This window comes from Eptesicus fuscus, chromosome 16 (genome assembly GCF_027574615.1).
Source record: "Eptesicus fuscus isolate TK198812 chromosome 16, DD_ASM_mEF_20220401, whole genome shotgun sequence".
Classification (NCBI taxonomy): Eukaryota; Metazoa; Chordata; class Mammalia; order Chiroptera; family Vespertilionidae; genus Eptesicus; species Eptesicus fuscus.
Genome location: NC_072488.1, coordinates 20011709 through 20036399, shown reverse-complemented (window position 1 = coordinate 20036399; position 24691 = coordinate 20011709). Strand labels below are relative to the sequence as shown.

The 24691-nt window shown below is 44.8% G+C and overlaps 1 protein-coding gene across 1 annotated transcript in view; it reads right to left on the bottom strand.

The window, feature by feature from the left end:
* The window catches only part of TMEM178A (transmembrane protein 178A), a 42281-nt gene extending 20329 nt beyond the window's left edge, over positions 1-21952 (bottom strand). The window contains exon 1 of the mRNA XM_008162216.3: positions 21550-21952. Coding sequence (XP_008160438.2) covers positions 21550-21952 — 403 coding nt within the window. The remainder of the gene's footprint in view (positions 1-21549) is intronic.
* Between the last annotated feature and the right edge of the window lie 2739 nt (positions 21953-24691).

Sequence of the window (24691 nt, the reverse complement as noted above, 5' to 3'; positions counted from 1 at the left end):
TCTGATCATGCCTAATGAGTCCCTTTAAATGGACAAGGACAGAGCAGGCGAGGATTGACATGTGGCATTGCTTCTATCATATTAGTCTGTGGATTTCCAGTGCTCACACTGCCCTCCACCCACCAGGAAGCAGAAACAGACTCCAGGAAAGCAGGGTCCAAAGCTTTGGATGCATTTCCTTGCCTGCTGGCTGAACAGGTTTTCAGGTGCCTAAATCCCTGGCGGAGGCCAAGGAAAACCAGAAGGGGCAGAGGAAAGGCTCTGGAAAGAGAAGAAGGTGCTGGAAGAATGGAGCGGGGAGAGGGACACCAGGGGAAGAGATTCCACCTCTCTGTAACCCCAGGGCCCCTGGACACACATGAGCCCCAGATGGCAGGTTGGGGGTGGGGTGGCGTGGGGGAGTGGTTAACCCTCAAGTGAGGATAGGAAGGGGAAACCTCACCATTGACCAAGTGGAGCTGCCATCTCTGGTGGAGATCTCTCTATGCGTGAGGAAAGAACCTGTCCCACCCACCCACCACCTGCATATCCTCTGAACTGAAGTCCCCATTCTACCGAACCACATAGTTCAAACAGTCAAAATAACCATGAGGTGCTTGAGCCTGAAATACAAATGTACTCCTGGTCCGGTTCCAATGACAGCAGGAAGGGGAGCTGTAATCCTCTTTCTGTTTACCACCTGTGCTTATCACATCCTTGTTGGAGGACAAAGAGAGACCGAGATAACTTGCATATAGTTCAGAGCTCTACTGTACGACCGCTCATGGCATCTTATAACACACACACCACCACCACCACATCTCAGCCCACATCTCATCAGAAAGTGCCCACACAATGTTTCCCAGCCCTAATTTTACATCCAGCAGCACGAATGATATAGGCAACTGAGCAGAAAGAAGAGAAAGTGCAAATAAGCAGTTTTACTAAGCATCACTTAAATCAGCTATTTGGGGATACAGTGCAAAGAACCGAGGGCAGACAGAATCACAAAAATCAAAGATTCACCCAGCGCCCATTCGCCTTGAGGGGTGGCGGCCCTGCCCCAGCTGCCCCTCCAGGGCCCCCCACCGGCTCCCCACCCTGCCCCCAGGCTCTGTGCCACCAGCTCAGCCCAGCCCAGCACATTAGCATTCTTATCACTCCCCTCAACCCAAGGGGGAAAACTTCCAGCTGCCTTGTACTTAAGCATCACCCTCGGCACCATAAGCCTGAGCCTGTGCATAATTGACAAGGAATATGTTGATAAGAAATGGGACTGTTCCAAGTTTCCGAAGGATAACTAGGTAATTAAAAGAAACAATCTAATTTAAGAAACTTCTGAAGAAATTCTCTTAAGCTCTCTGGCAACATCCTTTATGGATTATTCTCTTTCACCAGTGACTTTTGTTTTGCTTTGTTTGGTTTTCAAAGCCTGGGGCTAGATATCTGATGTTCCAGGGCCGTGGTCGGCAAACTTCGGCTCGAGAGCCACATGGGGCTCTTTGGCCCCTTGAGTGTGGCTCTTCCACAAAATACCACGGCTTGGGCGAGTCTATTTTGAAGAAGTGGCGTTAGAAGAAGTTTAAGTTCAAAAAATGTGGCTCTCAAAAGAAATTTCAATCGTTGTACTGTTGATATTTGGCTCTGTTGACTAACGAGTTTGCCGACCACTGTTCCAGGGTATCCCACAGTCCCGGGCCAACTCTAAGAGTAACTTAAAAAGCCCTGGACTAGCAGGCAAAGGGCACCTCCATTTCCTTGCAGGGCTCAAGTACCCGGGTTTTCTGAAGTCTGAGCACCTGGTGACTGCTGGGGACTGAGCACAGTGCCCTCTGAGGACCCTGGCACTCCGGCCAGCAGCTGTGCCCACTTGTGCAGAGCAACGCAAACGGTCTCAGGGAGCGCCGTTAGTTAGCAGGAGCACACATGTGCAGAGATGAAGTCAGCCTCCGCAGTGCTCTCTGCTTCTGGCTGCACCACTTGGCTGCCTGGCTGGTGTAAGGCCATGCACTGAGCCTACCAGCTGCCAACATACATCCTGAGACCGGCAAGTGAACATGTGGGACTCTACAAGCCCCATGCCAGGAGGCCCACCACCTCCTAACAAACAGCCTGGACCAGCTTGTTCTTCATTCCACATCACCTCCCTATCCTGGAGGTTGGTTTAACATTAAATTGTGGCCCTCCCACTGCTACCTTTATGAAATTCTCTCTTAGTTCATCGGTAAAATGGGGCTGGCGATATTCATTTCAAATGATACTGCAAGGACCACGAGAGACCAGGCACTCTTTATGCCTGATCACCTTTAGTCCGGCTTCCTGTCTCCCCCCACTTGAACTAACTGGTCTTCTCCAGCCTGATTGCTTGTCTAGCCTCAGTTATTGGATCTTGTGATTTCCCCCCATCCAGTCCCACCTACAAATCGAATGAAAACGAACTCTCTGCCCTCAGAGAGTGTAGAGTCTAGTGAAGGGCAGTGGCGTTATTGAAATAACAGCAATATTAGATGTAAAATTATAGGTCTGACGGAAAGGAGACCACAGAACAGGAGGCAGTCCAAGAAGGCAGAAGTCCCTCGGATGTACAGGGTTGTCCTTGAGGACGAAGGGCAGGTACTGGGCTTTGAAGAGGAAGGCCTGCAGGACTGGGGGACAGAGCATGAGGGGGTGTCAGGGAAGATGTGTGCTAGAGAGGGAAATGAGGAATAGACCACACAGGGCCTGAAGGTAGGGTGAGACTTGGTCTCTTGCGAGCCTCAATGGAAGTCACCACAGATTGTTAGCTAGGAGGAGACATGATCAAAATTGATTTTTACAAACAAACACACGTAAGACACTTCACTCTTGCCCCAGGGTGGAGAACAGACTGGAGAGGGCTGGAAGTCAGTGAAGGGATGGGGATTCAAGCAGACCACAGCCTCCTGAACAGCAATCCCTGAGAGCTGGGTTCCCAGTGAGGGGGTCAGAGAAGGCCTCTGAATTTGAAATTTGAGTCGTCAGCCAGGTCTGGGGCAGGAGGTGGGAGGTGTTTGGGGAAGGAGGGGGCATTCCAGACAGAAGAACAGCAAAAGGGAAGGTATAGAAGGAGTGTTCACAGGGACTGGCGGGCAGGAGGTTGGTATGGCTGGAGCAGGTATATAAAGTATGAGAGGGAAAGTGGCAAGAACTAAAGCTCTAAGAGGGAAGGCGGGCAGAGACCAGGCAGGAAGAGCCCCTTCCCCTACACTACAAGGCCTCATCCAGGAAGTTATCAGGAGCCACAGAAGGGTTTAGCAGAGAAGTGATAAGATCAAGTTTCATTTCAGATAGATGTTCTGTCAGTTTTTGTGGGGGAGGGGGGGAAGGCCTATGAGGAGATATGGAAGCAGGAAAGATTTGTTAACTAGAAGGCTATGCATCCCCAGTTAAAATATTATGCAAGTGGTTACATGATTAAAATTGGAAAATTCTTTTGGATCAATCCCAGATTCAAAGCAGCATATATCGTATTGTCTCAAATAAGTGCTTGTGTATATGTTTGCATAAAGACTGGATGAAAATAAATCAAACTTTTAACAGGGTTATATAACTAACTTGCAGGGTTCTAGATGATTTTTGTTTTCTTCTCTGCAGTTTTCTGCATTTTCGACAATGAGCATGTATGTATGAAAGTTCATAATTAGGAAAAAATAAAGATTTGAACTACATGAAGTCGGCGTGAATGGCCCTACTGAACTGACAGCAACAATTTCACATTTTGCTAGTGCCTGATATTTAGTGACCCCAAATCTTAAGCCACAAGATAAATATCATTCTCTCTGTGTTCACAGAGAGGGAGAATGGAAAACAGGGAAGCAAAATGATTCATTTAACATGACACAAAGGGCTAAGGCAGAGCAGATAGGAACCGGGTGGGTGCGCGCACTCCTCAGCTGGGTCAATTCTTTTTGCTGAGAAATTATTTGAACAGAACGGATCATGCACAATCCCATAATTAAGAGAGCCAAAATAATTAGAGACAGCCCAACAGACTGCCTGATTATCGGCCTAGATCAATAAAAAAGAAGTCAATCCACAGCCGTGGATAAATAAGGCCGCAGGCTACGCTGCTATGTGGGCTGTAATTCCAGAATCCCGAGCTCAATTATGACAGCATTTTTCTAGGAGCAAAGAGGAACCAGCATGAGAAGGGAAGAAAGCAGAAGCCGCTTCCACCTGTGCCTGCCCATCCTCACCCATGGTGATCGTGTGCAGAGAGGATAGTCGTGGCACGCTTCACTCCCATGCCCAAAGCCGTAGTACACACAGCCCTGCTTCTTTACTTACTGGCCATTTCCCCACATCTTGCCACCACCCTCAAGAGCTGAATAAACACAATCCTGGATGAGGCCGCAGCTACCGATATTAGACCCTCCTGGCTCCCTCCTGTCTGGATGAGCTCCTGTCCCCCTCCTGGACAAGGGAGCTGTGGTTACAGGAGAGCACAAGGCTTTTCTTCCATGTGAACCCAGAAAGCACAGCAAAGATGGCCCCACTGGGAGACTGGCCTATGTGATACTTATTTTTATTTACTTATTTTAAAACTTCAGAAAAGCTTAGAGAGGAATCTAGTGGTGTTTTTATAGCCTAAAATACCATTCTTGGCTTTGCTGCATGGGTGAGGTGAGACTATGGGGAGGACGAAAGGAGGAGGTGGGAGGCTTCCCCAAATTGCCAAGCTTGCAGATTAAACAAGTGCAAATTAGTCAGTGTCCAAATTTATGCTGAAATGGACAATACTGTATTTTGCAAGTCAATAAAGTGGCATTTACATGTAAATACACAGAAAATGAATAACCAATGTGCATGTTCTTAATCTACGGCCAGTGGCCCTGAGGATCAATAGGATAACAATTAACCAGAAGAAGTTCAGCGTCCATGGGTTCTAACTGAGCCTTGCTACAGCCAATCCCCTGTATCTGCTTTTTCTAAAGGAGGGAGTAATAGGCTGTTATGGGAAAGTCTGCCAAGGCCATGAACAGGATGACTGGGTGGGATGCCCTGCAAATGAGACCTGGCTGTGCCTGTCAATCACCCGGGCACTCTCATAGACACGCCCATCTGCCCTCCTGGCGACCCCTCTCTATTTCTGAGCCTTCTTGTAGTCCCTTAGGCAAAGTCATTCTTACCCTGCTCTCTCCTTTTCTCCTCTAGTAAAGATGGTCACAAGCTTGACATCACTTGGTAAATCGGAAGTGCCATGTTCTTTGATACTGTGCTTACTGCAACACAGGAGAACACCCCAGAGGCCTCAGGCAATGGCACGCTTTGACACAGAGAAAGGTAGGTTTTAGCTATCTGGAAAACTCACCCTTTACTTTCCGATGCTCTAAGTAAATCATAAATGTAATCATTTGGAAAATTCTTAGAAATCGTGAAGTCTGACCTCCCACTTTTACAACGAGAAACTGAGATCTAGAGAGGTTTAAATGACTGGCCAAGCTCCTATCTGTAGCACAAAGAGCCAGGACCAGGCCTGTAGCTCCTGGTGCCCAGGGTGCCTCATGTCCCCCCACCCTACCACATGGACACGTGACCCTCGGTACGAAAATGGTAATTACCAGCAGTCTCCATGTTATTCTCCTCCATCACACATGCTTAGTCAGGGAGCAGGGCTCCTTTTCCTCTTTGTAAAAACTGGTTTGAGTTATGTGGAAGCAATGTGCTGTGTGCATCTAAGGTGCTTTTTCTTCTATTCCAGGAGTATTGCACTCCTGCTCATATGGCCACTCCAGAGTAATTTCACTTCCCTAGTTCATAATCTCCCATGGACTTTGTAAGGCTCTTCCCTGTTATTACTGTTTGTAAAAGGAAGCAAACAAACAAAATCCCTGAAGAATGAAGAAACTTTGTAAGAAATATATTCCATATCAAGAGACCAAAGTTAAGGCCATTATGTGATGTTCTCCTCCCATTCTCCACGGAGTTGCCTCTCCCCATCTTTCCCATCACCGTTCAGTGTAGGTTAGTTAACCTTCTTTAAATATGCGTATTTCCTTCTCTTAGATAATCTTCTAAATAAGCTTTCCAAATGACCAAAATGCTTATGACAGGCAAAGGCTCAAAACCTTGACCCTATTCAGTCTGTCTTCTGAGAGTCACACTCTTGCTCTCTCAGTAAGCACCAGCCCAGCCTTGATGGGGATGATGCAGATGACTGACTTGTCTACTGAATCTCTGCTTTGTGTGGAGAGACTTCAGTAAAAACAGCTGGTCCTCTCAAGAATCAGAAGTTGAGCAACAGATCTAACATGATAATCATCACCAGCGATAACTGAAAAGGCTACCTGGGTTAAATCCTTCCCTCTGCATAAAGGAGGAAATTTGGGGGTCAAGAAAGTCATAGCATGTTCAAATTTTTTAAAGAGGGCTTTCAATGAAATTAACTATTATGCCAATTACACGATGGGGCAAGCCGCCTAAAATACCATTTAAGGAAACAAAGAAGAAACTGAAATGAATAGTCAAGATTCACAATACAAATTAAATGAAAGTGATCAAATATAACTTCTAATGGATTATTACCTTCAGAAGGCACATCTCCAAAACTTTTGAACAAAATGAAGCATGACACATAATTGAAGACTTCACATTTACCTCATGTAGATTATGCGTATTAAATACTCTCATGAAGGAAAGAAGAAATAAACCTAGAAATTTTTCCTGTAGTAACAAAAAAAAGTATATTTCTTTCATCAAGATCTTTTCAAAACTTCTTCAAAGAAATTTAAAATGAGCAAGTACGGCAAAATGTAAATTATACTATGCAATTTTCTAAAGGGTACTCCTTTTTGCTCCCTATTATAAACTGGAACTCCAGTTCCTAAAACCAGACATAACTTACTATTACCGATTCCCTGGGAAATCATCTAAGAAGAAAAAAAATTATACAGTTGAGTCCTTCCAACTAAATGACAAACCTTGCTCCCACAGAAGAGAATTGCTGGAATAATGTAGAGAGTCCTGCTTTCTCCTTGGAAACCCTCAGGAAATGAAAAAGAAAATTAGCAATAAGAAATCATGTCACATTTGAAAGGGCAAAGGAAAGGCATGTGGGTGAACAATCTGAAAACAGGAAAGGACTCTCAAACTTGGACTGTGCTAATGCTTACCTGCTCCTACAGAGAACTGACCTTTTACTCTCCTTACATTTTGCAGAGTTAATTAAGCTGCTGTTTTCTGGGCATCCTATAATTACAGCTGGTTAATGCTGCCAGAGACCCAACAGGTTACACGGATCCAGCCTCTATATTTATAAATGAGAAAATGAAGACCTGGAGAGGGGAGGGGACGTGCCCAAGGTCACGGAGCTAGTTCATAGCGGAGGGAAGATGCCCCAAGTCTGCTGATTTCCGTCACCTCAATAAACTGCAAAATAAACGTGCTGGGAGGGAGATCACTTCAGAATGCCAGCGAAGTCACAGGTCTCTTGGAGAGCTGGCTCTGTTGGAAGAGTCTGAAGAGCACACTGGCTCCCCATGTGACTCTGCAGGCTTTCTCAGTGTAGGAGAGCCCCCCCCCGCCACCCCCCCCCCACCCCAAACAAGGCTGACACCGCAGAACAGCTCAGGGAAGAGCCCGAGGAAGGGCAGCTACCGGAGGCTTCCAGCAGCCATCCCAGGGATGCTGCCCCCTGGCCAAAGGATGCCATTGGAACTGCAACAATTTCATTGAAAATAGAGAATATTTAATATGCCAAGACGGCACAAGAAAATACTTAGAATGAACCTGACAAAACATCACCTATGTATTGAGTTACTAGTATTTGAAAAACCACCCTGTTAGGGCTTGTGAGAGAAGAGAGACAAAGGAGCAGTTCCTTCAAGGCAGGGACTTCCTATGGAGATAAGCAGGAAGACAAGAAAAGCTCAGTCAGAATATAATCCTTTAGTTAAGGATTCAGAACATTGTAGGAGGAAAATCCCCCATTAAGAAGCACTCTGCTAATTTTACACCGATTTTTTTAATACTTCAAAACTAAAAGTATACCCAAGTGTTTTTTTATTTCTACTATTATTGCTACTTTTTTTCAAATACCAAGCACTTTGTCTTTTTTGCATTAATTATTAATGGCCTACTCTTTGAAAACAGAATAATTCTGTCTACTCCTTGCCCTGGAATTGAACCAAAAACTGAAGTGAGTGAGAAGAAAATGGACCAGATATGACTGTGATTTGAATCAATCCAATGTAATTTTTTTCAGCAGCCAATCTATAGAAAGATAGCCATGTGTCTGATACTAGCATCTGTCCCTGGCCTTAAGGGAGAAAAATGGATAAGAAAACAAACCACAGTACAATGTAGAAAATACTGTAATAGAAGTACATATAAGGCACACTGGGATCCCAGCTAATAAAACAATTAATTCTGCAGGGATGAGGGGCTAAGGAGAGAGTCAAGGAAATTTAGAGAGAAAATAACAATAGAACTAAGCTTTCAAGGAAGAGTGCTCAGATGGACAAGCGGGGGGAGGAGGGGGGCGGTATTCCAGGCATAAGAAATAGGACACACAATGTCATAGAGAGTGAATGAAGGGTATATGCTCTGAGGGAATGGCAAATGGGCTGGTGTAACCTGATCCTAGATGTCATGGAAAAGTGACTGGTGTATATAACCAGAAAGGTAGCTATAGCCACACAGTGAAGGCTGTTTTATGACCTGTTGAGAAATTTAGACTTGTAGCTGTAAGCAGCGGGAGACCATTAGAGATTTTTTTTTTTTACCCTTTTAGCCATTTTAAAGTGTACAATTCAATTTTATTTAGTGCACTGTGCAGCCATTCCCACTATCTATTTTCAGAACATTTTTATCAACCCCAAAAGAAAACCTTGTACCCATTAAGCAGTCACTTCCCATTCCTCCCTCCTTGTTTTCTGTCTCTATGGACTGGTCTATTCTGGATATTCCTATAAATGGAATCTTACAACACACTGCCTTTGGTGTCTGGCTTCTTCCGCTTAGTATAATGTTTTCAAGCCTCATCCATGTTGTAGCATGTGTCAGCACATCACACTCCTTTTTATGGGTGAATAATGTTCCATTCTATGGATATACCACACTTGGTTTATCCATTCACCTGCTGCTGGACATCTGGGTTGTATCCACCTGTTGGCTAATGTGAACAGTGATGCTATGAACACTTATGTAGACATTGAGTTTCTGTTTTCAGTTCTTTTAGGCATATTCCTAGGGATGGAATTGCTCGATCATTTGGTAATCCTTTGTTTAACTTACTGAGGAAACCGTCAGGTGGATTTATAATAAAAGGAAGGATCTGATTGTATTTTAGAAATATAAATGTACTGAGTAGATGTTAAAGAAATAAGATCCCATAGAAATGGTGCCCAAATATCCACCAAATAGTTGCTCATTTGCTCCTTCCTGCTTTCCTTTCTTTCCTGCCTGCTCTCTTGTTTTCTTCTTGGTGTGTGTGTGTTTTTTTTTTTTTTCTATTTGAACCTTCAAATTGGCATGCAATCTGGTGGCCCAAATATATGTCCACCCACATCCCTTGTGGCTCTACACCATCTTCTGAGGCTTCTGTGCTAAAATCCTGCTTGCTCAGCCCATCTGCAGCAGTTCAGATTGTTTTCTTGCTGTGATATCCCTGCTCTCAAGAGGCATCAAGCTTTAATAAATAGGCCTCTCAGTTTCAAACGGAGGTCCCCTCAGGAAACGTGAGGCGCCCTGGACTGGTCTAACATGAACATTCCTGATGAGATGTGTGGGCTTCATCTTAATGCCCTCCCCCTGCATCCCCCTGCTCCAAACACAGAATCAGACTCTGCTAAACCACCACTTTCTCAGGTGGCCTTCCAGGGCTGTGATTTCGAAAGCAAACACAGTTCTTGACAGAAATTTCAAGTATTGTTCAAGCCCAATACAGACACAAGTGAAGTGGCTTTTCTTCCAGCTAGAATTGGTTAGTTTCTCAGATTTGGAATGTGTGCCTCTGCCCACACATCGGGCAATAGCAAAGAGCGATGTGCTGATGTTCTGTCTCAAAGTTGTTACAGTTACAGGTGCACTTGGAAGTCATAATGATGGTCACTCAGTTACCAGTCAAGGGATGGGACTGAAATATGGTATTGTCACTCTTGTTTTCCTACAAAAAACCCAAAACAAGTCTTATTGGGGGGTAAACAGATTTTATAAACTGGCTTGATGGGGGCGGGGGGAGGACATGTTCAGAATAATGATTTCCATGAAGCTGGCCCTGGAGTGCACTGCCCTGACCCTGAAGGTCTGGGGACACTGGATGTGCAGCTGGGAAGTGCTAAGGCCCTGAGCTCACCAAACCAGGGTGTATTAAATTTACAGGAACTGCACTACCAAATCTTAGAGTTCATTGATATCCCTTAAAATGCACAGTTTAGAACAATTTACATTCCATTTAAAAGTACAATTATAAATAAGCCTCCTTAGAAACAGCCATGCAGCCTCTGGGTCACTAGAGATCACAGAGTCACAAAAGCAAAGCACAGGACTTTCAGGGAACGTCCATGTACCCATGAAGGGTAGCAGAACACGCCACCCCAAAACAGGCCACTTTGACGTAAGTGTTATTGTGAGCTGAAAGCGATTGAGAAGAAGTAGGTACAAAAAGCTCTCTGCCCCACTCCTACTTGGCTAAAAGCAGGACATAAATTTGAAAAGGTGCCCCACATCCCCTCTCTAAGAGTAAAGATAGAAGTTAATCATTGGAGACCACTCTAGACCTTTATCAGCCCTGAGAGAGTACCAGAGGAATCCACATAAAAACATTGCTAAAATTCACCCTTACCTCTACCATTAGTTTCCCCCGTAGATTTACCTTCCCCAAATTGGCCAGCCCTGGACACTCAAAGTCCTTTTCCTTTGTGTTGTCACTTCTCTAAAAATGTATTGGTCTTTTGTTAAGATGCCATAAAAGCCCACGCTTTAACCACCTCTTTGAGGTACTCATCTCCGAGTGCTCCCCGGTCCATGTGTCTTATTTTCCTCTTGTTAATCTGCCTTTTGTCGGTCTAAAGTACAGGGTTCCAGCCGGGGAACCTGGGAGTATAGAGGGAAAAATATGTTTTTCCTCCCCAGTATCAGGGCAGGATGTGGAGTCTCTCTGGTTGCAGGCAATCTGGGTTCTCCTCTCAGTCCTGTTTCACCTACGGAATCACACAGGAAGGACAGGACGGCCATGAGGACTTCCCTGCGGCAGCAGCACCAGGGTTCTGTATGCCATAGGCATGCTTCCCTTCCTTAGCCCCCAGAAACCAGACTTTGTTCAGGTGTCAGGCAGCCAGCCAAGTGCTTCCTGGGGAGACAGGGCCCTTCCCCAGCGCTGGGAGGGAAGCTTGATTGGTATGAGGGAATTATGATGATTCCATTCCACTTGTCAGGGATTGGTTTAGGAGTGGTCATGTGACATAATTCTGACCAATGGGATGTTTGCTGGGAGACTTCTGGGAAATTAGATTCATTGTAAGAAAGGTTCACAGAAAGTGTGTTGGGGGGCGGGGGAAGGAGGGGGCATGGCCTCCCTGGCCTCCTAGCCTTTGCACTGTTGCTGTGTGAGGCAGTGGCTCATGGCACTGCTGCGAACAGGAAGAGACAAGCCTGAAGGCAAATCACCCATGTTAGGACTACTGAAGCCCAACAGCACTGCATCTTGAATCAGCCTGAGAGCAGGCCTCCTCCAGACTTCTTGTTATGGGAGATAATACATTTTCCTGGTAAGTCCATTTTCATTTGGGTTTTCTGTTATTTGGCATTAAAAGATCTTTCACTGATAAACTCACCCACATGAGTGGATAAGTGTTTATCAAGCACTTTATTAATTGCAGTTAAAAAGTTAGACCCACAACCCAAATGATAAGGTTTCATACCTAACCAGAAATGCTGCTGTGCCTGGCTTTTCCAGAAATAATAACAACTCCAGAAAACTACATATACAGAATACCTGGGGGGAGGGAGGGGAGCAGGAAGAAAACAAGTCTACCATTTCAGCCTGAAAACAGAACTAGAAGAGTGCTAAAGCAAGAACTCTGTGGTAATTTAGAAATAAAAACATGCTCTTAAAGAACACCCATGCCACAAATTTCCAAAATGAAAATCTGGAGCCTATTAGTAAGAAGCAATTTCCCTCATGGCATCATCAGAATATTACTGAACTGCTCTGTTTCATGCCTCTCGTACATAGTTAGTTCAATAACTCTGTCACGTTTGGAGGGCATACAGAATTGTGACCTTTTATGATTTCCCCCATCATTAAAGTGCCACCCCCCCGCCCCCCGCCTGCAAATCAGGTATGTTGGGATCAGAAGTCTAACAGGTAATAAGTTATTTTTATAGTTTCCAGTTTTCCAAATCAATGGTACCTGGGGATGACTTCGGGCGGTGAAGCACCCATACTCACAATACCCATCAGCTCCCCTTACAACCCGCACCCCTAAAAAATACACAGTCTGGATAAAGTCCCATCCACACTGCCCATCAGACTGCTGTCTCTAAGCCTCTTCTGTGCAAGATTCAAGGGCCGCCCCTGTCCAAATGATAGACTCTGTTTTATAAATTAAAATCAGGTAAGGATCACTGCATAAATCTTTGATTTTATATATGCTTACCCATTTTCCTCCTACCAATTTAAGTTTCAGGAAGAAAAGGTAAGTAACCCTTGAGAAAATAAAGAAATATAACATGACTTCGATGCTTCTTTGGTGGACATCTTCTGGCTGTATTTTATCTTTTATTGCTGAATAGTAAACAGTTTCCTTGTGTCTTTTGGTTTATTTCAAACACCTGAACAAAAAGATAGCATTTTTCAGAAATGTCCGTGTGAGTAGTTGTTGTTGTTTTTCCTGTCACTCTTCAGTTCAGCTTAGTTTTTATTTGCTAGTACTTGTTAGTTTTAGGTTCCTTCAGTCAATACTCCCTGCTGTCTGCATTTTTTAAAATTTTATTTTAGAGGGGAGGGACGGGGCACATCGATTTGTTGTTCCACTTATTTATGAATTCATTGGTTGTTTCTTATATGTGCCCTGACCAGGGATCAAACCCACATCCTTGGCATACTTGGACAATGCTCTAACTACCTCAGCTACCTGGTCAGGCCTACCCTGGCTCTCTGAACACCAAACAAAAGTTTTTCCTACAATATGTTAGATACTAAGGATTAAATCACCTGAGATAAGTGATTTTTAAATACCAATGCCATAAAACAAATACTGAGCTCCAACTGGCCTAGACTCAATTATTCCCATTGGCCATTATATTTTTTGTTTCTTCCCCCTTATCTTCTATGTCAAATTGTCACTCTGATGATCTGCTCCACAATTTTTCAATCACATGGAAAATGATCTGTTGTTTTTCAGGATAATTTCATTGGAGTACCATTTAACAGGATGCACATACTTAAAATCCCATGACAACTATACCCATTACTAGAAGCAGCTTTCAAAATTGTGAGAAGAAATGGCATTCAAACTCAAATTGACCAACAGCCCTCTGCCGCCTACTCAGACACCCTTCCTCACTGCTCTGGGTGTGGTCAGGGGAAGTACAACCCCATGGGACCAGAAGGACAGAGCACCCATGTTTTTCACTAAGCAGCCTCTTATTTTCAAAAACATTTCTTTTCCAACACCCAGTAGTAACATGGGTTGGCTGACGGTTGAGTGAAGCAAATACTCGCATCCCCTATGCCAAACAAAAATTCCTTAAAATGCAGCCCAAAGAGATCCAAATCAAGTATCGCCTCTCCCTCCCCCCAATTCCCCTTACCCTACCTGTTCAGATGTTATAGACCCTAAATCTGCAAATCAACGCTTGTCGGCAAGGCAGATGGAAGCATCAGTGTTAATTTGTAGTTGAGCGACCTGTTCTAAAGGGACGGTTAAGCCTTCTAGAATTACCTATACACTTGTATTTCTGGAACCTCTTCCCTGTCTACCTGCATAGTGTCAAATAACTTGGAGAACCCAAAGGGAGCATATTGCAGCCTTTAGATCCTTCGAGGAGGAATGAATTGATTGATTTTTTTATACCAATGAACAACATATTAAAAAGTCTAAGCACTGGGGGACACAGCCTGCAAGTTATAGAAAATAATTCAGTGTGTTGTCAGTCATTCAAATAATGGGAACTAAAATCTGGTTTGCAGCGTTCCCCTTTTTTCACTTGCTAATGAATTCCCCGATGGGTGTCCCCATGACATTATTGTTTGGTCTGCAATCAGCTTCTCTGGCTGAGTCACAAGAAAGATGGAGTGCAGCAGGCAGTTTCCCGGTACTCTGCAGCAAACAAAGGCTGTCAGCTTCATGCTGGCTCGCTCCTGCTCCAAGTTCAGTTACTTCCTTTTAGTTAAAACTTGCTGTAAAACAGATTAATCACTGCAATCACTTTAAACCACAGGGAAACACTATAAAAGAGCAGGGGGGAAAAATGAACTGTCATGAATTTTACCAGGTTTTGAAGATAAAGACCATTTTCTATTTACAAATCCCTTTATTTTGATAACAATCTTTACAACCAGTTGTGCTAAGCTGTATATCAATGGTGTGATGGTTTTAAAAAAGTAATAACTGTAGAAAAACCATTTTTTTTTAACTTAAAGCACGTCTACATGGTTAAAATGATCTCATCTGAATTGCCTCCAAAACATTGAGCTAATGTTTTACTCCAACATAGGTATATTTGCTATTTGTATTATTTGCCAATCCTCCAGTTTGGTTGTCTATTTCCTTCCATTTCACCAGTTGTTTTTGCAAGAGAGTGGGAATTGAGGAGCTTGACCAAATCTGATTATTTTTATTCTTTTTAACCAGCAAAAAAAAAAATACAAGAAAAAGAGCCCCAGATGTTCACACAATTGAGTATTAAAAAAGGAGGGTGGATTGTCCCTGAAACATAGGTGGGCACAGAAAGACGAGCTCAGGAAATAAGGAGATAGTCCATCTCAAGGTCAGGGCTTGCGTGTCAGAGGTCACAGATCAGTAATCCTAGGGTATACTGCAGGTGTACTCAAAGACGGAAGGAGAGTTCATTCTTGGTCACTAGTGGGAAAACCCTATGACCAGCCTAAATTCCTTCAACGTTCCCACTCCTTCTGGTCTCCCACTTTGCATTGACATTGGGAGTCTGGGTCATTCCTTCAATGGAATGTAACATCCAGATGCTCCCCCAACAAAAGCTTATCGTCTATGGCAATCAAGAACACTTGCAATTATGAGCAGTCTGCCTGATGGAGTTTGAGGGCTCTTTTTTGAGCTTTGAAGGAGAAAAATCAGTAGCTAAGGGAAAAAAACACATAGCAACTTGGGTATAATTGGATGTGAACTTTCTATGACATAGCAAAAACTCTTCTTCTTTTCCCCTCAAGGCCATGGTTGAGTGTTATCCATGAAACATGCAGGATACAAATGTCATTTATTCTGGCAATTGAGATCACAAACCACTTAAAGCACCATTCACTTTTGTGTTTATGAATTACTTTTAAAAGACAATTCTTGTGTTCCGATGGAAAGAATGGGAGCAAGTATTGTCTTCTGAGCACAGAATCGGCAAGGAAGAATTTCATTTCTGTTCAACATAACCTTCAGGAGTGGTAACAACAGAATGTGTTGAAACACAGAGTATCACACGTGGGTATAGTGAGCCTCAAAACACTGCGGGACAAAACTACAAATCTAATCATTTGTGCTATGAGCTGGCAGTTGTTTAAATGACAAGGGTTCATTTAATCCTGTGTCTAATGTCAGAAAGGATACAGAAATAAAGTGCATCTTCTTCTCTCCCCCGTGCAAGATAAATGTGTGTGATGTAACAGTGCACTGGGGGACCCGCTATAAATCTCAGCCATGACAGGAACAATCACTCCTCCCCCTGCTCAGATGAGAAACTTGGCTCTTCTACTAAGCAGTGAGAGAAGCCATCTTCAAAGTGTGCACCTGCCCGAGAGTACACAAGCAATCCTTTGGAATGAGGGGTGAAAGAGTTGAACTGCCATTTATATCTATTTATGACCACATCCCTTCAAAATTTGCTTTTGTTTCTGCTTAATGATGTCTCTGTTAGCACAGTTTAAGCACATGATTTAAAAATGAATAAATATAAACATAATAAGTGATATTCAAAATGATTTCAGAGAGCCCTTCTGGTGTGCCCCAGTGGTTGAGTATCTATCTACCTATGAACCAGGAGGTCACGGTTCAATTCCCAGTCAGGGCATATGCCTGGGTTGTGGGCTCGATTCCCAATAGGGGGCGTGTGGGAGGCAGCTGATCAGTGATTCTCATCATTGATGTTTCTATCTTTCTCTCCCCTTCCTCTCTAAAATCAATTAAATATATGTATTAAAAATAATAATAATTTCAGAGACCACTTGCCGTAAGAAGTAAAGAAATAAAAAGGAAGTCTTAATGATATTCCCAGCACCTCTGTCAGCAGCATCTTCTGGTCCAAGAGAAGGTTAGAGAACAGTACGTGAACGAGGGGGTCAGAAAGGAGAAACAGCGCCTAGCCTCTCAGATAGATCTGCTCTTAGAAGATAATTATTCCAACACAAATGATACTTTGGTCTACAAATGAGTTGAAGAAAATCATCAATCTATTTCTGTGTCAGGTAGAACTTGGTGGGTCCTGTACAGCCTATTAATTTCATGGAAAATAAGCAACAGGGGAAACAGATAAATCATTGGCAGAGTCAAGAGCAGACCCAGTAAATTCCTACCAATTTCCCTTTCTTTTTCTTGCAGAGAGCAAAATGACAAAGTATTTATGTCCCACTGTCTTTGACATCTCTGTTTATCTCATTAGAGGAAAAATGCTTCTGAAACTACAAGGACATGTTTTATTTCAAGTTTCAAGAATTCAATCCCAAATGACTTATACGAGTTAACATTAGGCATACAGAATTACAATTTTCACATTTCTGGAATGCTTTCATTTTAAATTTCATAAAAACAAATTACTACAGCATTAATTTTCCTTTTGTTTATTGCAAGCAATATGTAATATTAAAATTTGAATTACATAAATAAGGTACATATATTTGAAAAGTAATGTTAATTGTTTTAATGAAAAATTTTAATTAAAAAATTTTTACAGTCTAATATTAAGGCTAGCAAGAACAGTTGGAACTTTTAATAAATTTCAATGACAAATTCCTAGTCAAAATTAATTTCTCCTCTACTCACTAGTCTCATCAATGTTTATTTATTAAAGTCAGTGTTTTCAGTAACTGAAAGAAGCATTATATAATGTTTCCATCTGAGTCTCTTTCCATCTGTCCTCTTATTTTACTGTTTATCCAGTAGTTTAAACATAAGAATTGCACTTGGAACAGAATGACTGAGAGTCCCCCAAAGCGCTCCATCATTTTGCACTGTATTTTCTGTCATTTGCCTACCAATGCTAGCAGCCTTCCCAAAGTGCTCATCCAATAACCTACTAAGAGTAGTTACTGTATAATAACTCCACTACCTGACATAAATTCGATGAGGGCAGGGATTTTTATCCATTTTGTTCACTCCTGTATCTTTTATGCCTAGAACAATTCCTGACACTCAATATATATTGGTTGAGTAACTAAATTGAGTGAATGAATGAATGAATAAGTATTTTCAGCCCCATTTTACAGAATTTCATAAAGGTAAGGCCATAATTTAATGTTAAGCCACCTCTAGGATAGGGAAGTGATGTGGAATAAAGAACCTAACTTTAGGGCACCTCCTCTCATATCCTAGACTCCTTATACAATCCATAACACCTTCCTACTTGTCTGCCTTTCTGTAGCTTTTATTTATAAAGGCTTCTTTCAAACCCCTGACAGCCCCAGAAGTACTAAGGGGCCTGCGGCTCCAAAGTCCATTCTCTCAAGTTCCTACCACTAGGCTCCCTCAACTTTTCTACCCTTTTATCGCTGAGTAGAGGATAACTTCATTTGCATACTTGTCAGAGACAGTCTTTACTATGACCAGCAAAGCTTCCTTAGCACCAAAAGTCAGCCTGGTAGGGTGACTATGGGTTCTAGTCTTGGTTCTTTATGGGTTTATCAATAACTTCACCTCTATTCTCATTGAAGGTCCTGGGTGAAGGCCCAATCTAGGCCTTCGAGGCTCACTCTGGGCTAGAAGTGAACAGGAATCATAATGAAAGGCTAACAATCAGGATTTGATGATTTTTCCCAACTACTGTATTTATCCCATTAAGATCAATGCTTTTCTGGCTCACGTGATTTCTCTTAAGTGGATTAACCCTTTGCACTCGCTTGCTTTTTTCTCGATTCCTTTATTCTACTCGGATTTAATTTTTTAAATACCCCAGATTTTACAAAGCGCGGCAGTAGAATAAAAAACTGGGGTTTCTTTTCATACAAACTTATTTGGATTTTTTTATATTTCAAATTATTGATACATTCAAAGAGTATAAAAAGAGCTGCTACCGATGCTAACCGTGTCGAGTCACACTCGACATCCGAGTGCAAGAGGTTAAGACTATAGAGTCTCACATTTTCTGTCTAAACTAACCTCTCACTATCCATATTGACTATTTGTATCTCCTCTACTATACATCTCTCAAAAATACTTGCCTCCAGTAACAAGAAATGCAACCAATTCCAATTGTGAGAATGTTTTCCATAGTATCAACTCTGCATTTTCCTCTGCAATGTCCGCTCACCTCCTGGCGTTGCCCTCTGAGTCCAAATAAGGAAAGGCTGATCTCCTTTATCTCAAGAGCTCACTAGCTCTGCCAAGTGGTTCTTGAAGCCCTTCCCCACCCCTCCCCACTCTGCCATCTGAGTCTATATTTTTGAGTTCCTATTATTAAAATTTCTAAATATTAGGACTCATAAACAAGGTAATTCAGAGAAGAAAATAAGAATGGAACTTGAGACCCTACTTATCCAACTTTTCTATTGGATGTGATGTCAATTTCTAATTATATATGACTCATGTAAAGAAATTCATACCACAGCCACTAATGTCAGACGTCAAAACAAAGGTGATACTGTTTACCTAATACAGGTGCCAAAATCATCTGTTTTGAGAAAGGAAAATATCAGCAACATTTGCCTTTCTCAAATTATTCATATAATTTTAAAGCTGCTCATTTTATCCATTCACTTCACAGATGAACCTGAGATCCAGAAGACTTAGGTTACCTAAATCTTAGACTTACTTAGCCTAAGGTAGGTTAGTAGCAATGTTGAACGTCCTTGAGGCATTTTTGGCCATCTCCCAAACAACAAATTATGATTCCATAATGTACTGATGTCTTGCCATTTTCTCCAAACTCCTCCTGTCTTAATAATGACAGCTCATTAATTTCCCAAGAAGCTAAATTTACGTTGTTATGATTACAACAATGATAGCTTTCAGAACTACAAAGTGCCCTAAAGAATAGACAGCCTTTCTAATACTATAGCCAAGAACTGAAGACCAAGGAGGCCTGGCCACCTGTTGGAGGCTATACTGCAATTGAACAGCAGAGCCAGCAATTGAGCCCATGCCTTCTGATTACAAACTAGGACTTTTTAGTGTTCTGCACAAAGGATTGGCTACACACCATCAATACTATAAAGTATATAAATTCTGTCTTATGGAAGCACTCGGCTAGACAACCATTTGTCAGAAAGATGGTAGAGGAAGGGAGTTTGAACAATGGATGGAAGGTTGAATGCAATGACCTCTAAAGTCCCCCTGTCTCTAGGATTATTTGATTCTGGACTACCCAGGAGCTAAGCACCTCAGCGAGCCAGGGCACCTGCAGAGGCGGGGACTGTGCCGTGTCCTGGAGGGGTCCCTCTCCTGCAGTTGGGTTGGACTCTGCCCTGAGGGTACAGGCATGACTCTATATCCAATCTACTTGCAACCAAATACTCTAGGCACAGAAAGAGTGTAAGGAAACGCAGCTCTGTCATTCCCAAAGACAGACGACACTGCTTATCTTTCTAAATGGCCTTGCCTAAATGAGCATTCCGTAGCTGAGCCTCCAAATCCAGCGCTTACAGTTTGTTCGTGTGCTATGCTACTATCAGAATTAATTATGCAGCATCTTCATGAGGAGAAATCAGATTTGGATGCAAGTTAGGAGAGGAAAGAAAGAGGAGCACTTCCCAAAGGAAGGTGACTGTATGTGATCCCCCAAAGCGCTGGAGTCCCTCCAGGAACAGACAGGTTTCAGATGGCAGCCCCCCAGCTGAGCTAGCCATAGGAAGCAGGAAGTCAACACATTTGAGAAATGAAGACTATGCCAACTAACAAGATTCTGAAGGCCAAAATATTATTAACTTCCTCCTTTCTAAGCAATTCCATTCCAAAGTGGAATTCAACACTAGTCTGTTCATTTGTTTTCCTGGATGGCTACTAAATACAAACATGTACTGATTTTAGACGTTTTCTTTTCTTTTCTTTTCCTTTTTTTTTGCTAGTCCAAGAGAAAGGTTTATTTATTTACTTATTTATTGCATCTCTAAAAAGTGTATTAAGGCTGGAGCTCTGAAAATTAGAAATGAGCTTCCCCAATAGGATTGTCACCTTGAATAAATGAGATTATTTTTTAAAATATGTGATTCCATGCATAGGACCCAGGTGTTGCATAGATGTCAGAGGAGCAAGCTGATGCTCTCTCTCCAACTCGGTGCCAAATGACAAAACAGCGACTGACACAGCCTTACAAAGCTGGCACGCAAGTGAAAGAGAGTGATGATGCAGAGATTCCACGCGCAGATCCTGGAAGCTCTACTTTCCGGGGTGCGCGCAGGTCCTCTCCTCTCCTCACCCGGGTGTGCCTAGACACTGAGGATGGTGTGCAGTGTCACCACCGAGGCGGGGGAAAAAAAAGTAGCTGTCCGATCTGCGTCCGGCTGCGTTCCACCAATGCCCTGAGGATGTTATTTGAGGTCTAATCCCTTAAGAACCCGGCAATTGAGGGGGTTTGGGGGAAGGTGGCTCGGGCCTCCTCAGCTCCCCCTTAGCCTGCCAGCTACCACATCAGTTCCTTCTGCCACCAGCATCAGCTCCATCCCAGAAACAGCCCCTCTCCCCCTCCTCCCAGGTCTGCACCACTTTTCCTCCAACAGCGTTTCCGAAAGGGAAGCACAAGTTGAGGGACGGAGCCTCCTGGGAGCCCAGGGGGGAGCCGCTTCAGGGAAAGGGACACGCGTTCCCAGTGAGGCAGGTGTGCAGGACCGGGGAGAGGGAGGAGAGGGCGAGGAGCGGGGACTCGGGAGGCGAGGGAAGGAAAGCAGCGGAGAAAGGCGGGGGGAGAGGGGGCTAAAGCACGGACTGGAGGGAAAGGGGAAAAGGAAGAACAGGAGGGGGAGGAAAGAAGAGAGTTGCGGAAAGAATGAAGTGCGGGAGTGGGAGAAGTGGGAGAAGACGGGAGAAACGGGGAGGAAAGGGGAAAGGACAGAGAGAGGAGGCGGCAGGGAAGGAGGAAGGAAGGTGCCGGGGAGCGGGGCCCGGGGGCTGGGGCGCAGAGGGGAGGTGAGACCCCGGGGGCCGGCGCGCCCCAGGGGAACCGCCGCCGCGGGCGGCACTGCCCGCGCCCCGGGAGCGAGGCGCGCCCGGCGCTCACCTTTCAGGACGAGGGTGTCGATGTCCCGGTCGATGCCCAGGAAGTAGCACTTCCTCCAGAGGCCGGAGTAGGTGGCGAAGAGCGGCCGGCCGCACTCGGCGTCCAGCCCGCCGAGCCCCAGCAGCGAGCGCCAGGACTCGGGGTCCGCGCGCGCCCCGGGGCGGCCCGGGAGCAGCCGGCGCCCCAGCGGGGGCGCGTCCCGGAGCGGCAGGTGCGACAGCGGCATCAGGCGGTTCTTCTGGTCCGGGGGGTCGGCGCCGGCGCGGCTGCGCTCGCAGCTCTCTTTGTGGCGCCGGGGGTCCGTCTCGTACCAGTGGTCGGTGAAGATGGCCGTGACGAGCAGCCCCAGGGAGCAGAGGCTGAGGCCGAGGCTGAGCGCCGTGACGAGCGCCCGCGGCTCCATGGCTTCCCGCCCCGCCGCAGCCCCGCCGCCGCCGCCGCCGCCGCCGCCGGTGGGCTCGCGCGCCGCCGCCAGACACAATGCACTTGGCCTCGGCTCTCCTCCGCGCTCCCTCCCGCCGCCTCCCCGCCCACCCGGCTGCTGGCCCCGCGCGTCTCCCTCTTCCCCTTCTTCTCTCTCCCTCCCCACCAGCCTCCCGGCCCCTTCCCGGCCCAGAATCCTCGCCCCCTCCTCCCCCCGCCGTGCGATCGCACTTTCTTGCCCTCCTCCCCCCCCCCCCCAGCCCCTCTTCTCACTCTCCGCGCCCCACTCCACCCCGCGCTCACGCCCCGCGCCCCTCTCCCCTCCTCCGGATCGAACTGTGGGCCCTTCTCTCCAGCGATCCCCCTTCCCTTCTTAATCCCTCCTCGCCGCCCTCACGGTGCTCTCTCATAGCCTCCTCTCTCCCCTTACCCCAGTTCCTACTTTCCCCTTACTTTTCTTCAACTCTTTCCCTCTTGTCTCCTCCCGTCTGTCCCTCTTTTTACCGGCCCCGCGTCCCTTTTGGTCCCTGCCCTGGACTGGCTGAGCACACTGCCTGCCTCCTGTCCAAGACATCCACCAGCATCAGACTCAGCCTTGTCACTTGTCCCACTCGATTTTGATCAGTGCCCTGTTTTATACCCAGAAGCAAATCCCACCCAGGTCGGGCTGCTTGGTAGTATTTAACTCTTTGGAAGCTGGATCTGGAGCTGAAGACCCTTTCTCCCGCCCTTGGCAGCTCTGTCGCCTTCCTCCTTCCCTCTCACGTGCCCATTGCAAGCTCCCAGTTCTCTCTGCTCCAGCCCCTCTTCTGAGTGGTAAACCCAATGGCCAGAGAGTTTCTTCCACTTCGCTGCAGCCTGCTCAGAGAAGGACTCCTTTTTCGTTAAAAATCTCCATCTCCTGCCAGAGTGGCATCCTCCTGGAATTTCTAGGAGGGCAGCGGATCAATAAACCCTTGCTATGGCACCTGCTCTGGGAGGTGATTATTGCCTCTGAATAAAGAAAGCCCTGGTAATAAATCAGAGTAATGCTTTTTCTCCTGTGCAGGTGTCTTGCATGAGCTGGGAGGGTCAACAACAGAGCAATGCTACACACCCAAGTCCCCCATGTCAGCTCCCTTCTGGTCTTCAGGGCACGCAGTAGTCACAGATGTTAATTCTGAGACTGGCAGGCAGATGCACAGTTTCTAAAATGAGGAAATGTTAGGACCCAGGGCACTGAAAGAGTTAATTGCTTATGTTGTGCATTCTCACGACAGAGGTGCAATACCCTTAGTCCTTGTGCCACTTAGTCCCCTTGGGGCCATGTCAGAGACTGGGCAGCCGTGCTGCATGAACCCAGGGATGCCAATTCTTGTGTTCTTATGCTATGAAATATTAATGCTCAAAAGATTATGAGGCAGTCATTAGATGCTAAATGTCATTACTCCACCATTTAATGGGGCTTATTAATTAGTGCCCCCACATCAATTGGTATTAATGTGATTTATATAGTTCCTCTAGAATGACATCTGCAAAGGTGGTATAAGAATCTTGCTCAGATTTTTTTTTCATCGCTGTTTGTACTCAGTACCCTCAGAGGGTGTATTTCCAATGAAGATTTGTACCCCTTCTGAGCTGTGCAGTTAATAGATAGATCACTTAAGCAAATCTTTCAGTCATATTGGACCCCCGTGCCCATTTCTGCTGACCTGACAATGTGAATTATTGCTTGGATTTTCTCACAGCTTCAGCAAGATCTGTGGTAAGCTCCAGTCTAATTAAGGAAGACAAAGAATTATAATTTTAGTGTTCCTCTCACCTATAAGCTCTCCCTTAAAAGGAAATGCTAAGCTCATCAAAGGCGTCTTATCTGGACTTAACACAAAAATGATGAGACTTAAAACTTCCTTTTACTTATTCTCTGTAATATGTGTAAAATCCTAGATCTTTGTGGATACGCAGAGAGAATACCTTTAACAGTTGACATCGGAAATTCACTCAAGTTGTCACGTGCCCTTTTATTTTTTTAAAACGCCTTTTGAGATAAAGTGATTACAAACCTTCAGCAAGCCTTCACTCCCTTTTCAAACACTGATGTCCTGCAGGAGAGAAATAGTCTGCCACATTTCAGAGTCACCTGATTCTCTTTACACAACGACCCCTGTCCTGAACTGGAGTAGGCAAAAGGAAACCTCTTTTTCAGGCACATCTGGTGAACTTAAAAGAGCATAATGTTCAGCCGCATTTTCCTAGCCAGAACCTTTGGATCATGCCCTCCTTCGAAAACAGCATTATCCTCGAAGTTCAACGTGTCTGTCTATGTGTAAGCCCAGCCTCCGCATGTAATCCAAAAGTTACTATATGATGAATTACCCTTGACAGTATTTCATTAAAAAATGTCACACATTACAAATACGGGCCAGCAGCATGTAATGAGCGCACTGCCTCTGCTGGTGCAGCATTAACGCCATCAGCAGGGATGTGACATATGATGCGTACACAGGCTTTGCTACGGCAACTGCACATTGCTCCATCCGTGTCCTTAAGATTTCTCTTTTGGGTATTTCCAACAATGAAATGCCACCCACTAACCCCCACTGTGTGAGGGAAGTGGGGAATACACAGATAAATAGTTCCCATCTTCGGGATGCTCCCAGTCTAGTGGCAACCCATAGACACACAGACTGTTCTATGTGCTCTAGGAGAAATAAGAAAGAACCAAGAGTTGTGGGACTAT